The sequence below is a fragment of the Poeciliopsis prolifica genome, unplaced genomic scaffold (genome assembly GCF_027474105.1).
Source record: "Poeciliopsis prolifica strain line A6 unplaced genomic scaffold, Auburn_PproV2 SCAFFOLD002, whole genome shotgun sequence".
Lineage (NCBI taxonomy): Eukaryota > Metazoa > Chordata > Actinopteri > Cyprinodontiformes > Poeciliidae > Poeciliopsis > Poeciliopsis prolifica.
In genome coordinates this window covers 5,537,712-5,553,940 of record NW_026562377.1, presented here as the reverse complement: position 1 = coordinate 5,553,940, position 16,229 = coordinate 5,537,712, and the positions used below count along the sequence as shown (strand labels likewise).

Below are 16,229 nucleotides of genomic sequence, written 5' to 3'. Positions count from 1 at the left end.
TTTTTCTCTCATCACTCACAAGATTGAATGCAACAGTCTCTTACCTGCCGTTGGTTTCACGTTGCCACGGTAACCCGGAAGTTGGTGAGTTGCTGTTTTCCAGAGGTCAGAAGATTTGTCCTTCTTTCCATATTGAGTTAAGTCAGATGTTTGCAACATGTTAGAATTTATGTGGGTGAAAATTATTTGTTTGAAACACATAAAAGTGAACCGGAGGAGGAATACGTCAAATAGACAGAGTCATGAGGCTCTCTCTTATTTCTGCATCTGTTTTTTTTTTTAAAACTGGCAAACACGGTATTGTTATTACATTGTTAAAATTTGTACACTATAATACTGTGACAAAATGAAAAAATAACTGAGTATTGTATGCTTTAGTGAAGCTTAAATACGTATTATTGTATTTTTTATAGTTTTGATCCGTGACTTTTCAGGGATATAAAGAACCTGGACATCAATTAGATTTCTTTTTAAACCAGTGTAATTACTATATATATTAAAAAAACTTCAAATTGTATATTTATTCATGAGCATAACACTAAAGCTATATTTGATCACTTATGTGTTAAAGCTGTGTTAATGTTCAAAATGAAATTGTAAAACTTTTGATTAGGCGACAGTTTTGAAAAAGGTTAAATGAAACGCCAGATAAAGTTGTAATAATTTGCAAACCTAAACAATGCTCTGTCATTTTGTGCTGCAGCAGGACACAGTGAGGCACTTTAAAGACTCAAAACCATGCTTTGAGTGGAAAGCAGCACACCTCATTAACTTGCTACATTAAGATGTAATTGTCCACAAAGCCTTATATCAGTGATTACTTTGTAAACATGAACTAAGCTGAGGAGAGGGTTTGGAGTTTGGCCGTACTGCAGCTCCCTGTCGTTGGGTTTTTCTTTTTCTGTTTGACATAAACAGATCAAAGAACAGAGTCTATCAACCTGAGTTAGTTTTGTAACCAGGGAATGCAAGAACTCAATGTTCAGCTGGAGAAGCAGTCATCGAAGAACAAATTAATTTAATAGGCGATATTGTTGAGAAATGTTATTTTATTCTAACTTACACAAGTTCACCAACCCAGTTTTTCTAATATGTCAGATAGAGGAACATCTCTGTAAAATGACTTTTGACTTTCTATTAATTTTGTTTTTGGCCTTGCTGGACTTTATTTTGAAGTCCAGCATTTATGTTAGAAAGATCGGTCTCTTTTATTCCAAACACACTAAAAACCCAAGAATGACCATAAATTAAAAAGCTTGAGTATGGTGCAAAAACCACAAATTCACTCTTAGCAGTGGCATAGTACTCATTCTGCATAGATGATTTACTATTTAAATCTGCCTTAAAATAATGACAATTCAAATACCCGATGAGTTGATAGGTGTGTCTCTGTTCTTCTAATATAATTGGAAGGTAGGGATGTTAAGATTGATCACTACAGAAACCTTGCAAGTCACAACCAGGTCCGGAAATATTTTTTAAAGAGTTTTACTTAAAGGGATGATGTATCCTTTTAAGTTCCGGTACCTGCCCTCTGTGAAGGTCTGAATTGTTTCCACAGTTTCAGTTAAAGGTATTTATTAACCGTGTCCTTTGTGACATATACCTTGAAGGTATTTAACTCCTGTCTGGACCAGTTTGGACAAATTCCTCACTGCCTTATGGGCCCACGGTCTTTGAGGTACCGTTACAGAACAAAAGATCCCAAATTAACCACTGAAGAGTTGCAGGCAATGTTTGCTGCAGGTTGCTAACCATTTTCTGACATTCAATTGTCCCACCTGGTTACCAAGATGTACAATTACCTATAGCAACATTACAGTGCAAACCCTCTCAAATCTGAGTCACCTGAGTCACTGTCAGGACTTGTTGCTGCATTGCAGCATAATCTTAATCATGTTGACAAATGATTCACGTAATAAAGTACACATAACAGCATAGCAATGTGACAGTAACCTTCTATTCATGGAAAAAGTTTTAAAGAAATTTATTATATTTTGCCACCAAGCATCATAACATCAATTCTTAAAAAAGCTGAGAAATATAAGGAGTGTCAGATGTAAAAGTACCACAATGCATGAAGAGAAGCTGAATCACTTCTTAATATAAGTGGAAAAATATAATGTTTTGACTTAAAACTCTCTTATTTAAATTTTTTTAAATAAGATTAAACAAAAAAAAAAAACAAATTGAGTTTTTGCCTGCTATTAACAAAGTGCAACATGGAAATATATAAACATTCAGCAATAAATGTTCATGTGCTGGAATAATAATCACTGAAAATCCATTTAACTTTGAAAGATTTTCAGAAAGCCTGAATAAAAGATGTACAATGAGTATTTTAAAAGTATTCAAGAAGTCTGTCTCCTTGGAATCAAAATATAATGCAGTACTGTGTGCATTGGCTGAGTCATTCAAACTACTGGAGACATACAATTTGCACACAGACTAAATTTAGCTAAATAACGTTGGGAAGTTAAGTGCACTGTAATTTACTTTTCTCCAACTGTTAGGCAATAGTATCATTACTCATGCTCATGTAACTGAGTCACGTTTCCTTTTGGCCTCCCTCCTTTTTATTCCTCAGTCGTTAGCTCACAAGTGTAGTTATAACAGCCATCTCCTCTGGTGTCACTCTGAAGATTTAAACCTAATTAATAACATGAGTCAACACATTTTGTACATCATATCACTGTTAAAGTGGTGCTAAGATGATGCAAAACTACCATGAAACAGTGTCTACATGAGCTAGATTGGTAGTAAAAAGAGGTGAAAAAGGACTGAGCACATATGTGTGTCAATCTCAAGTCAAGTTTATTTTTATTGCAAATTTCAGCAACAAAGCAGTTCAAAGTGCTTTACATGATAAAAACAATAACCAAATATATTGAGAACAGCAATCCATTTTAAATATTTTCTTAAATGTGTCATTATATTGAACAAACACAGAAATGAAAAAACTTTCAAAGCCATCCTTGGTTATTCAGAATTTTAAATATCTTTAGGAACCTGTGGCTGACAGTTTGTACAATGTCTCCAATCTGATTGGTTGGTTAGCACCTTGTGCCGACTCCTCCTCAGAAAAACATTCAGCCAAGGAGAAAGCTGAAACCTGGGAGACTTGATGAAAGAACCTCAGTTTTCACCAATACTGAGCTTCCATAACATTTGTGAGATTTGATCCCTGTAAATGTTTCACATTTGCACCATATACTGAGTTTAACTTGTCTACAAGCTGCAGAGTGAAGCTGTGCAAGATTCATATTTTATCTCCTAACTTGTGTCTTTAAGATAAATCATTTTTGTATTCGGCCAGGTTCCTAATTTCAGGCGAGGAACCAAAAACACATCCACTAAGACCTGGGCCAAAATCAATGGCATTTCATTCTGACTGGATTTTCAGTTGGAACAACAGTCGCTTGTCCTAACATTTTCTTGTCATCAAAGCTAAAATATGGAAGTATGGGAATGACACATTTGGAGAAACTCAGTTGGTTCCAAAGGAGAAACGACAGTCTGATTCTGCACTATGACACAGTACTGAACCAGTGGTTCTGATGCTAAAAGGTGATGGATCTAGTTAGATTTAGATTATTTTTTTCTGCTTTAATTGTAGAGTATTGAAATTATAGTTAGTTTGTTTTGTTTGACGTGTTTGCATGCTTTTTTTTGTTGCTACGAGGTCGATCATTGAGATGGGTGGGTCATGAAGAAAGATGGACAAATTTAATATTAAAACAGTCAAAGTTCATTCATGCAAATATAATTCCATACTCTTATTTTTTCCATATTTAGTCAAGCTTGGAAGATATTTCAATTAAATTCCAAACTTTTCCACACAGTCAATAACGACACTCAGAGAAGGTTTTAGCTTTATAGCTAGTGCCACCAAACACACTTTTACTGTTACATAATCTTTCTTACATCCGCTGTCCATGTTTGGTCCCTGAGCTAGTGGGTCATGACATGGCCTCATGGAAATGTGTTTTTATGTGGATGAAGTAGAGCATGACAGCTGGGCTTTCCAAGAGTCCAAACATAAAAAGCGCAGAAGTTATCCAATTAGCAGAGCTGTAAACAAAGGGGGAGATCAAATGGTTTGAGTGGGAGTAGAATCATATGGTCAGTGCAGCGATAAACACTGAGGTAAACATTTGTTTGAGAGGAGCCATGAGTCAAGAAAATCTTTGGGGCCTCTTTCAGATGGAAAGTTTAGATGGTTATTTATGTAACTGGGCAGAGAAAATTCTTGGAACTTCTTGAAACTTTGCAGTTGTAAAATATCTAGGTACTTAACAGTTACCAAAATAGCATCTGGTTTTGCTTTCATTATGAAATAATGTTCTAGAATATTATTTAAAATGCTGTGTTATTCAGCAAAACAATACCATCTTGTTGTTTCTATGACTTGTAGTTGAATGAGGTTGCAGGATTTTACCCCACCACGCCATCACGTTCTGCAATGTCCAGCTAATGAGTTAATCTTCTTCAAAGTGTTATTTGTAGAAATTACTGCTAAAGTAAAATTTTCACAAATAATACAACTGACCCAGCAATTATGTGTTTAACTGTGACGTTTTCTTTTAGAAGGAAGTGCTTTTAGCGCAGTGTGTACAGTAGTTATTTTATTGTAAATAAATTGTCACTATTGTCTTTTTTCTCATTAGAACCACTAATGGGGAAGTTGCTATCCTTAACTTTGTTTACTCTCTGTTTTCTTTTTTATATTCAGAGTAATCCTGTCTCCAAGCTTCTGTGCATATGTGTCTTTTTTCTGGAGAAATCTTTTAGAAGAGCTATTGTTTTCCTTCAATAAAAGGGCTTTCAGACTGAAGACTTTTGTCATCCAGGTTTTGGTAGAAAGAGAGAGAGAGGAGAAAAACAATAAATCATCCAAATGGAAATTACTGAGCTTGTTTTAATTTATTATGTGATTAATTGATTTATTTCTTCTCCCAAATATGTTAGGTTTACTGAGATTAAACCCAGCAGATTTACTTTCACTTTCAGTGGAAACTTATGGCTTTTGTTGCAACGCTCCACTTAATATACATATAAAAACTTTTATTCAAAACTGCTTTGGGTTTACCTGCATTCAGTTGTGAAACAATTGTTTTTTGCTTGTTGTCTGCCCTCATACAGAGAGTATCTCGGTCTAGGTCAGCAGCAGCTAGTCTGGCTGACATGTCTAGACTTCTCAGGGAAACTTCATTACAAAGCTCTAAGGCGAGTTATCAAAATGAATTCAATGAGTCTTAGGCATGCAACTTTCTAAAAAGGAGGCCTAACTGCTAGAGGCAATTCACTTAATAGCAGATGTGGTATAATGAACTCAAAAACACATGCATATCCTCAGTTAAATATGTGTTTGCGTGTGACAGTCTAACTGCCTTTTCTTGATAAGTAATTAAAAATCCAGTGCTTCCAAAGATGATTGGAAGTTGCCGTGCTTGCATGAAGACGTTGTTTTCTTCTAAAAGGCTCAAGACAAACATGATGAACGGTGCATGTGTGCAATCCAAACATGCTTACTTGTCTTTGTCAAGAGCATACAGAAGAATGAATAAGAATACTAAAACTGCAGGAGAATTTGACTAGCAAGTAAAGTAAAGTTTAGTCTTGCAAAGAATAAAACAAATCAAAAAGCATAAAAAGAGGTGACGTTTTTATTTTCCCTATTGAGCCTAATAGAGGAATCCATCATTAGTTCACTGAAAGGTTTTAATCTCAAATCTGGAGCATCAACAAACTGGGTGGTCTGGCTTTTGAGCTCTGTTGGCCAGCCTCCATCCACTAACAGATAAAAGTTAATTATGTACTTTAAAAGAAGCCTGTGGTTTTAATTTTAATAGACATATTTAGGAGGTTTGGCCATTTCTGCAGATATCAAACTACTTAATTAAATTCGCTTTATATTGATCAGTGGGTTAGCATCGAAGGTCTTCACCTAAAACAAGCGTGATGAGTTTTTATGTTTGGATTTTGACATGCCAGTGGCTCAGCAGAGGTCACAGGAATGTCAGAACCTATGTTGTTACATGATAAATAAGGTTGTTCAACATGAGTTTGATATCCTTAACATCTCTGCATATGGGTGACTTTACACCTCTGGCCCACTGGTGCTTTTATTTAAGGTAAAACAATGTAAACTCTTAGCTAGAAAAGAAACAAACCTTTCTCCTGTAAATTCCAAAAACAAGGGTTAGGTTTGGGTATAATGAGATCGTTATCTATTAATAATGATATTATAATTATCTCATTATAATAGCTTTATAATGAGATAACTACGGTATCTTATTATAATGAAATTGTTATCTCATTATATTAATATTATAATTATTACAATGAGATAATTATTAGCCCTAATGACAACATTTAATGTCCTTTTTGGATAAATAAAGCATTTTAAGTTTTCAGGGCAATGATATTTTTTCATACACTGATTTGTGAATAAAAACGTAGGTCTGATGTTGACGTTAGAAAAACTGTTTCTATTTATAGTTTTATAATTGTCCTCGAAACAGAAGAACAAAACCCGCCTCGCCCCTAAACAGAAACACTTTGGCTGCAGAGAAAACTTCTGACTTTAACTTTATCATTCTGCTAAAGGCCCGGTTCGCTACTGGCAGTCTGAGCCGGTCCCACCAATAGATATATTGCATAATATAAGATAATGGTGTTTATCAAAAATAACTAATAACCACTATCATACTACAATAGTGTGGAATCCAGTTTTGGATGCTTTGTTAGTTTTCTAGTAGTTTGTGCTATTCCCAAAAATAAAAAATAAAAAAAAAATTCTCAGAAAATTGACTTTCCTCTAATTCCCATCTCCTTTGACTGTTGTGTACCACTGACTGACAACTTGTTCCAAAATGAAACAAATATGAATGATAGTCCTAAGCTACACAATGATGGAGATTTTTCTGCCAGTTTTGTCCAAAATACTACAGGTCCTTTAATTGAATAAGCATATTTTAATATCATTCTATGCTTCAAAAGTTTTTGAAAGCGTCACATTAATTAGGTGTTTTGGAAGATAAAATTAGTCCTCTGTGCTTTTTACTTGAAAAGTTGGTTGAGTGGAGCTTCAAGGTTTTCAGTGTCACTTATTTATTCTTCATCAGAACAACACAAACATAATAAATATACAGTACATATGTATTATTTTACATTCAAAATGTATAGCTCATGGATGCAAATATCTTGAGTACACATACATACATTCAAATGCTAAAAAAAACACTATAAATGAATCTGGTCATGCACATGTATATATAATATATACAGGAAGATATTTTCTAATAAAACAATGCATTTACCAGTACAGTTATCTTGTTTTGGCTTTTCAAGTGGTGATGAGGAATGGAGTGTTTTCTCATTCAGCAACTCCTTTTTCCAAACTATCAAAGTTTCCCCACCACCTATAAGTAAATACATTCTCAAGAAACAGTCCAATGCTAGTGTTATATTGGAAAAATTATGATTTTCCTAGTTGCCAAAGCAAAAAAAACAAAAAACAAATGTGGACATTTTATAAATAAACTGCTTCACTTACATCTTTACCCAACCTCTTTGTCCTGCAGCAGCGAAACTTCTGTTTCATTCTACGTCATGCTCTTCCTCCTCGTCCTCTCCAGGCAGCTCTTTCTCTGGGAGCAGACCGTAGCTGTTGAGGAAAGCTTCAACGTCGGTTGCAAAGAACTCCTCGTTCATGTGCTGCGTGCAGGACAGGAAGTTCCCGATGAGCTCCCCAGCCTTGTATACCAGCAGCGTCGGTAAATACTCATCCGAAAAGCGCTCGGCAGCACCGGAGGAGACGGCGTCAATCCTGCAGAACTTTACAGTGGGGTACTCTGTGGCCAAGCAGTCCAGGCAGCTATTGAGCTGCTCGCATCCTTTCACCCCAACTTTGTAAATATGCACAACCACCACCGTGCTGTGATGCTCCTTCTCGATGACTTCGAGGAAGGCCTCGCCACTGTCCAGGTCGTGCACACCTTCAAACTTGGGGCCGAAGCTGAGCTTGCTGTGCATCTCTTCCATGCATCGTCGCCTGTATTTCTTCAGACATCCTTCATCCTCCTCCTTGAGCAGTTCATACTCTTGGACACTCATCTAGAAAAGAAGGAGAAATTAGGCATTGGTTAAAAAATAAGCTTTACTTCATTTTCTCTGCTTCTCTGATCTCATCATCCTCGGTAATCTCAGTGACTGAGATCTACATCATGTTGGAACATGAAGGGAAGAAAAAAAAATCATCCAACTGCTGAAAATATATTACTGACATGCATTCTTCTTAAAATAACCAGTATACCAAATATTTATTCCAAGACGTTTTTCGGATTGCACATATAGATATTGCAATTATGGTTAGTATTTTCTATTAAATGCCTGTGAAAAAGTCACACACATAGTGAAATATCTCTGATGTCCTCAGTAAGCATTTATCTCCATTAAATAAAAAACTTCCTGTGCTCTCTTGTCTGGTTAAATGATTTGGGTTGTACCTTGCGGTTGAGGTTAGCTCTGGAATCATCTTTTGATTTATTGGGGGACGACATTTGCCTCAGAAGTTCCCTTTTTGCAGGAGGCAAATTCTCCCGGTCCATACTTTCCAACTTGAACCTCCTCCAATCATTAATGACCCCCTTTGGACCTATGGAGAGAACACAAAGTTCAGCTCTGTGCACTGAGCAACATCTAGTTACTTACCACAGCTATTTACTCGCTCTACGTATTAACAGACAAAACGGAAATGCAGGAATCAAGCAAATACAGAAAGCAGTTAGTCTAACTAAAGCTTCTTTAGTAAAACACTAGTAGCAGGAGCATTTTTATGGTTGAAATATTTCTAAATAAGGTCAAAGTTATCAAGGCCAAAATCTTGATTCATTTGATCTAATGTTTTTTTTGGAGGCCCACATTTAATTCTGAGACATTTAGATGAGATCTTAATGTAAACTTTTGTCAGGAAAGACCAAAAAGCATAAAAAGCAGTGATCCCCTTCTAGGATGAAGGTTACAAACCCAGTTAAGTTTTGCAACTACACACCTGTGAATGCTTAGAAATGTAAAAGTCCAGCATTTTTGTGCTTCTGTAGTCCTGTTGTCTTTCCATTACAGTTCATTTCTCCATGTTAAGTCAGCACTTTTCCATCTCAGTGTTATATGGGTCTGTTAACGTCTCAATGTAAAGGGTATATAAGTGACTCTGATGTATGAGAGTGTAGGGTTTCTTGTTAAAAACTTCAATTAATGGAGAACAACTCATACTTCTCTTTTGTAATGAACTCAGCTTAATCTGAAGCAATTTGCAGAAAGGATCTTATCTGTAATGCACAGTTTAACAACGTTTAATTTCCATCTGCAAGTACACTGCAAATATGTAAATACGTCCGTATTTACCAATATTCTCTCAAAGAGAAATATGAAGACTTTTCACATTGATGACATCCCAATATCACAACGCAATGTGCTTTAAATTTAAAATTCAAACCTGCTTCAAGTAAAATGTCACATTATCAAAGAATCAACATGTAGGCTTAAGATTATTAAGAACTCTGGCAGATTTAGGTTTAAAGTAACATTTTAATTTGACTGCCATTTTTCTTTTGACCTGAATAAGTAATAATGTTGGATAGAGAACCAGTAAGAATCCTAACTTGAATCTGGTAGAGAATTTGGGCTAAAGGCCGACGGCAAGTCGACCTTTCATTCACAAATTTGGAGCTCATGGACAAAAAATATGTCAGAAATGCCAGTAAAAACATTTAAAAAGGCTGGTTATTGTATATGAGTCAAGATTTATTGTCTGAGTGCCTTAAGCCATTTCTAGCGAGAGTAGTGTAAATAATTTTTGACTTATAAAAAATAAGTGAAAACAGAGACTGGATGGAAGGACATAACTTTCTATCTTTAGCTGTTAGTGTGAGAATCATTTTGAGCCAGACTGTTCATTTAAATCTAGGTTTTACATAGGCTTCCCATTGACTCATGTCTGAATGAGTCTTTTGTGTGGCCTCAGTGTCAAACAAGCTCTGTAGCATTTGTTGTTGTAATGCAGAGATAATCTTTTCTTTCCAGGAAGTGGACTAATTAACCCAGTGTTACACAAGAAAAAGATTAGACCATCTGTTAAACGGTTCTCTTCTCTCCATCGGGTTTCCTTTCACCTGTCTTAATCCTGTGCCATTGTTAGCCAATTTTCTCTGTAGGAACTTAGTGTTTCAACTGCTTTCCATTTGGTTTTCAGTTGAATCAAAGATTCTTTTCACTTAACCACAGAAAGTCCAAAGTAGTGTTTTCTTTATATAAATGGCTCATCTGCTCACCTGTATGGGTCGCGGTCTCTTCCAAATCAATTACTCTGCTAGACATTGTTGTGGTCAGCTACCTGTACAAAAGAAATGTGATGTTGTTACTTTAATGCTTCGTTTTCATTCACCGGAGTTGAAACTCTGAAGCTGCAGATGTAGAATCACTGAACAAAGCAAACAAAAGAACACAAACCTTTAATTTTAATTAAATTAATGCAGTTTAAGAGGATTACAGGACTGCAATCAGATCAGTGTTTTGCTTGCCATTGGCTCTCAAAGCAACTGTTTGTGTGGGTATGCATCTAAATCAGATGCAAATTTGTGTTTCGTTTGCCATGCAATGCTGTGTCATTTTTGTGGCATCACTGTTTAAGCCAGTTGATGGTGTGACTCATTTTAAGCCAATATCTGTTTGGATTAGGTGATCTATCGTGAGGAGTTCTCCATCCCTGCTTGCAGTCACAATGCTGATCTGATTTAATGATCTTTATGACATCATCCAGCTCCCAGTTGACTAATGGGAGCTTTTTCCCACGAGTAGCTGCAGCATTTTCAAACGAAATCACATTTAATTGTTTCAGTACAGAGTTAAAGGTCGACAACTAACTTTTGTAAGCAGCTGTGCTCTAATAAAGCATAGAGGGATGAGGAAATAACAACTCCAAAGAAGGAATTGTTTGTTCTCTCAGGAAGAGTGAAAAAAAAAATCCATCCAATTTTGCAGCTTTCTATTTGATGCCTTGTGTAGTAGCAGCAAAAATGCAAAACCGTCTAAATAAATATCCACAAGCTGTATGGGGGGGAAAAAAAATCAATAACAGCCTTCACGAATGGGCATTCTGTTGATTCCATTGTATCAATGAAAGCCGTTTATCTTACCTTTTACTGCCAGATAAAGTCCTGCCTCCCTTTGTGTCAGCAGTTAACCATGCACTGCTGTTCTCTCGATCGCTTGTTGGAGCTATCTGTTGCTGGACCATGTGTGTTTTTTTTGTGTGCCTGCGTATGTCGCTTCCAGCCAATGAGATAGGTCTATTGGAGATTTTAAAAAAAGACCCAATAGACCAAACAGAAATAGAGCATAGATCCTAAGAGGATTTCACCTCAGGAATTAGAAGCCTCTGCTAGATAAAGGCCCTCACTGCACACAATGAAGAGGAAGAATGACAATGTCACACTTTGCAAACCAAAGCAAAACTTCATAACTTTCCCCTTTTAATCAGAGTTGTAATGAAAATTCCCCCTGCTCGGCATTGGTGAAAGCAATTTATATTCAAATATAAAGAGGAGAAGCTGCAGTATTGCAGTTGGCTGGTATAAACGGCATGGTGGGAGTTAACTCAAGTAACAGAACCAAAATCCCAGAGATGAACTTTCAAATAAAAGGGATGTTGTCAGGAATTGAAACTTCTTCCAGGCATGAAGCTTCACACAACATGACCACATGATGCAAGTCTTTCAAAACAACGTTGGCTACGGGCTAAAGAAGAACCAATGACGCTGGATCATGTGTTTCACAACTATTTTCAAAACAAATATTCTCATTGTTCACCTCATTCAGACTTTATTTTCCTTCACAGGAGCTTAAAATAAAAAGTCTTGGTTTAAAGTCTTCTCAAGACAATCTTTAAATACTTTTTGCAGATTTCTGAAAAACATTCAAGTTGTTTATCCTAAAGGCTTGCGCCATGGTCAGACTTTTTACTATTTCATTCCTCTAAAACCCAAAGTTGGTCCTGGAGGGCCAGCATCCTGCATGTCTTAGTTCTCTCCCTGGTTTAACGCACTTGGATCAAATGATGGCTGGTTAGAAGGCCTAAGAAAAACACTGACGTGCTGAAAAGGTTGCTTCTACCACCAGGAAGAGAACTAAAGCATCGAGGACCGACTTTGGACACCCCTGCTCTAAAATAACCTTGAAAAGAAAAAAAAATCAGGAATCAAGGACATATGAGTTCAATTCAAGGGTGAATGAAGGGCAAATGTCTACAAGTTAAAACAAAACAGGACATATAGTCATATTTAATAAATTAGAATACAAATCCTCATGAGATGTTTGTTAGTGAGCAAGTGAGTACTGAGCATAAATGTAGTATTTTTCCATTTACAAAGAGTAAATGGAAAAATAAAGTTATAACTATGTTGCTGTTTATTTTCTGCAGGTTTCAGATTAAACATGATTAGTTTCAACTTCATGTTATGACAATAAGACTAAATGCATTTGCACAATTTCACCTGGAAAATTTCCAGATGCAGAAGGAAACCTCTGATAGTCCTCCTTTATGCTTCTGTCTCTCCCTGCATGAGTCATGAGAACTTTCTCTCCGTGTTGAGTCACAACAGTCTTCACATTTAGATCATCTGTCCTGGGAACAGTTCGTGGAACGGCGTTTAACTTCTGTCCTTCGACTCTCTGTCTGTGCCCTGCATTTATTGGCTTAAAGGATTTACGGGACTTTTATGTTCAGGCACACAGGGAACGTATGCCAGGTTGGGTTACGCTGCCGGATAAGCATCGATTGCTTAAAATGGAAGTCAGCTGATTTTTTTAAAAAATCTTTTTTTGTTTTAATTATGTGTGCCAGGATCAAATTACAGCCCTAAATTTGACCTGCCAATCTATCTGCCTGTCAGCCTCAATAAGTCACGATACACACAATAACTAACGGTAACAAAGAGTTTAAGAGCCACCCAAAATGTCAATTTTGGTGCACATTCAATCAAGTGCAAACATTCAACTGCAGAACACTTTTATGAAGACGTCATCGTCATATTTCTGAAAATATGCAGTATTTTGGCTATTACATTGCTTTTTTAGACCCTAAAGGAGAATTTTGATGCATGTCTCCATAAAAAGCAAAGATACAACAGCCTACTATGATAAAAGAAAAAGAAGCATTACTTTTTTTTTTAACAGAAAATACCCGTGAAATGGGAATATATCAAATGGAAAAAAGGCTGCTTGGAAAAGGAACAGAATAAAAAGACTGGGCTTAATTTCCTCAAACATCCAGGAAACTAAGAGACACAGAGAAGATCTGTGAAAGAAGAAACAGTAGATTTATTGCTCATGTGTTATAAGATAATGCTAGAGGAGTCAACAGTCAGATCACAGAGGTATTTTTTGAGAATAAAGTTTCCCAGGTAATTAATGTATTATTGTCCAGCAGATTAGTTTTTGCCTTTTAAATGTCAACTATCAGCACAAAACATCTGCAGACGTCCAAAAATCCATTCATTATTTGAAACCTGAAACTGCTCTTACCAAATGTTTCTCTTGCATGTTTACCCACGATAATGAGCTGCAGCATCAGCAGTGCAATTTAAGCCTTAAGGGTTAAACTCCACTCGCTGTAAACTTTTAATTTTTGCTTATTTTAGTTTTCATTCTCTGCAGTGACAGTGACAGACTGCCTCACCACAAAGTGCTTCTACATTTCTGGGTAAGGAGACAACACTTTATACATATTTCTGTATTTGGGACACTGAAAGAAACGTAACTATCATGACCTACAAGCACAAGTAAAACTGAGATGTAAAAGTTGTAAAAATTATGAATCATTAATCAAAAAATAAATTATAAGGTTTTATTTGCAATTAAAATAAATTATTATTTAGATAAAATAATTGATGATGAGCAGTTTTAGGGGGGTTATTAAACAAGCAGAATGCTGGCAGTTGTGTTTAATTGTCTTATTTTTTTGCAGATAGCCATGTTATTGAAATCTTCAGTCTTTTAAAACATAAAACACTAGAGGTCAGTCTTTTACTTTTAGGATTTGTGTTTCTTGGTTACATGAAACATTCACTTTTTATTTAAGGAGTAACAGCTTTCATTGATCTTTTTCGTCTTTAGTTAATTGTTCTCACCTTTAAGAAAAAGCAGCTTTATCAACCAATTTAAGCAGCAAATAACATGCTACTGATGAAATTTCATCTTGGTTATTAGTCATTTTTTTTCTATTACAACAGAATTGTTGTGACTTTTGTCCAACTTTTTTGCCTGGTTAATCCAATTTAGGGTCCTGTCTAGAGTGATCAACTGGATAAAATGGACCCTAGACTGGTCTCTAGTAGTTCAGAGGCAAACACACACACACACACACACACCTAAAGACAATTAGGAAACCTGATTGACTTACAAGCAACTCTTTGGCTTTGGGAGGAAGGAAGAAAGAAAAAACAAACTTAAAAAACAAAAAAATAGGTCCAGAATGTTGTTTTTGTTATTCATTTTTAGTTTTGTTGTCTTGATCTGAAAACGTTGGGAGTCTTTAGAAAATCTCAGAAGGATTTACAAGTTCTTGAATCGACACACAACATTGGTAATTGCTAATATAAGACGCTAAAACTTATTTAAAATATCAATATTACAACTGTTTTGTCTTTTATTTGAAATGTTAGAAAACAGTTTTTGCAGCATCTTTCCACATATCCTTATGTCACCTTTGGTCTTAAAATAATTAATTAAAACAAAGACAGCAAATTTGCCTCCGTAGTTCAAAGATCCATTAAAAAAACGACTTTTGAAATAATTCAGGACAATCAAATGATCTCTTCTTGCAATGAGACCAGCAAATTTTGCTCAGGTTCACTGAATGAACTTCACATTTGCGCATTCTTTATGACGCACCAACACCACTGTGTACCTGTTTTGTTAATAAATATGGTTTTACATCTGCCAGCATGTTCCACCTTAACTTCAGGTGAGGATAAAAAAGATCTGTTACATTTAAAATATTTAAGTTATTCGTCACCATTGCTTCCAGTAGCTGGTGTAATGGATACTTCTAATGATTAATAAATATTTCTTGCAGGATACCCTTTCTATGTGTAATTGGAAATGTGGCATTTCAAACATGCCTTTGATAGTTTTCGCTGCAATGTTTCTTTACGCCGAAGTGTTTCTCACAAAGCACAGAGAGGCAGAGAAGAAACATGACGTAAAGGGGTGGAATGTAAATAGCCCACATTACTATGTTATGAATGTAAGCCTGGAAAATTTACATGTACATGTTTTTCTCTCTGTTTCTCCCACATGCTGTGTTTTAGATAAGTTAAATAGGCCCTTTGTTTCCCCTATACACTTCAGGTGAAATGGGTCGTGGACATTCCTTGGATACATTTGGGGAGCTAAAAAAAGCACCACCTGTTCCTGTTTCTATTGATCATGCACTTCACAATGGAAACCTGGGCAAAATGCATCAGAGACATTTGTCAACACTGTCATTGTGTTTCACAGAAGTTTACGCAAGCTTCAGATGCCACAATGAGATAACAACAAAGGAATGAGGGCAGGTACAGCTCAGTCATAAGTTTACATCTACTCAACATCAACATCAATGTCATTTTTTCTTGAATTTTTTGTTATTTCTTAATAATTTTCTTCACATTTCTTAAATTATTTTTAAAACAGAGATTACCAGTTAAAAAAGAAGCATAGTTTGATGAATAAAGATCTATCAGGCATCTATGTCAAGCTAGCAGTTATTTAAAACGATGTCAAGGGTGTGTGCAGCTCTTATTTCAATGCTGCCAAAACCTGATTTTGATGGTTCAAGGATTGAACAGGAGAAGGACCTGAGAAGCAGCTATGGAGAAACTTGTGCAGTCACTTCTGTCTCACATGCCAGATTTAGGTGAGCCTGGCCACTGGCTTCCAACACAAATCCATTTGATTCTCATCTCTTTTCACTGTTTTTTCTGGAAGTTCTCCCATAGAAGTATGATTTCAACCAGTGAACAGAAAGAGAAGATGTGAATGACAACATTAGTTTTCTGCAATGTTTTAGAAATGTAGCCCGCCTTTAGTTTTTGGAATGGCAGCGGAGGAAGTAAACGCAGCTGTTCAGTTCATATTCCAAATATTGAAATGACATTACCAGCTGCCTTGTTCCGTTTCTAACTTCT

The 16,229-nt window shown here is 36.0% G+C and overlaps 1 protein-coding gene across 1 annotated transcript; it reads right to left on the bottom strand.

Annotated features, from left to right (window-relative positions):
• Positions 1-7,089: 7,089 nt before the first annotated feature.
• Positions 7,090-11,304, bottom strand: pdcb (phosducin b). The gene is made up of 4 exons (XM_055048648.1): positions 11,199-11,304; positions 10,335-10,396; positions 8,511-8,659; positions 7,090-8,118 (listed from the first exon to the last, which is right to left on the bottom strand). The coding sequence occupies exons 2-4, from the start codon at positions 10,378-10,380 to the stop codon at positions 7,603-7,605; spliced, it is 711 nt and encodes a 236-aa protein (XP_054904623.1). The 5' UTR covers positions 10,381-10,396; positions 11,199-11,304; the 3' UTR covers positions 7,090-7,602.
• Positions 11,305-16,229: the final 4,925 nt, after the last annotated feature.

Bases quoted from the DNA above. Each gene is read 5' to 3' on its own strand.
- pdcb (XM_055048648.1), bottom strand. From the start codon at position 10,380: ATGTCTAGCAGAGTAATTGATTTGGAAGAGACCGCGACCCATACAG. The intron at 8,660-10,334 runs GTGAGCAGATGA...TTCTCTCCATAG, and splicing joins AGAGACCGCGACCCATACAG to GTCCAAAGGGGGTCATTAAT. The intron at 8,119-8,510 runs GTACAACCCAAA...CTTCTTTTCTAG, and splicing joins GAGCTAACCTCAACCGCAAG to ATGAGTGTCCAAGAGTATGA.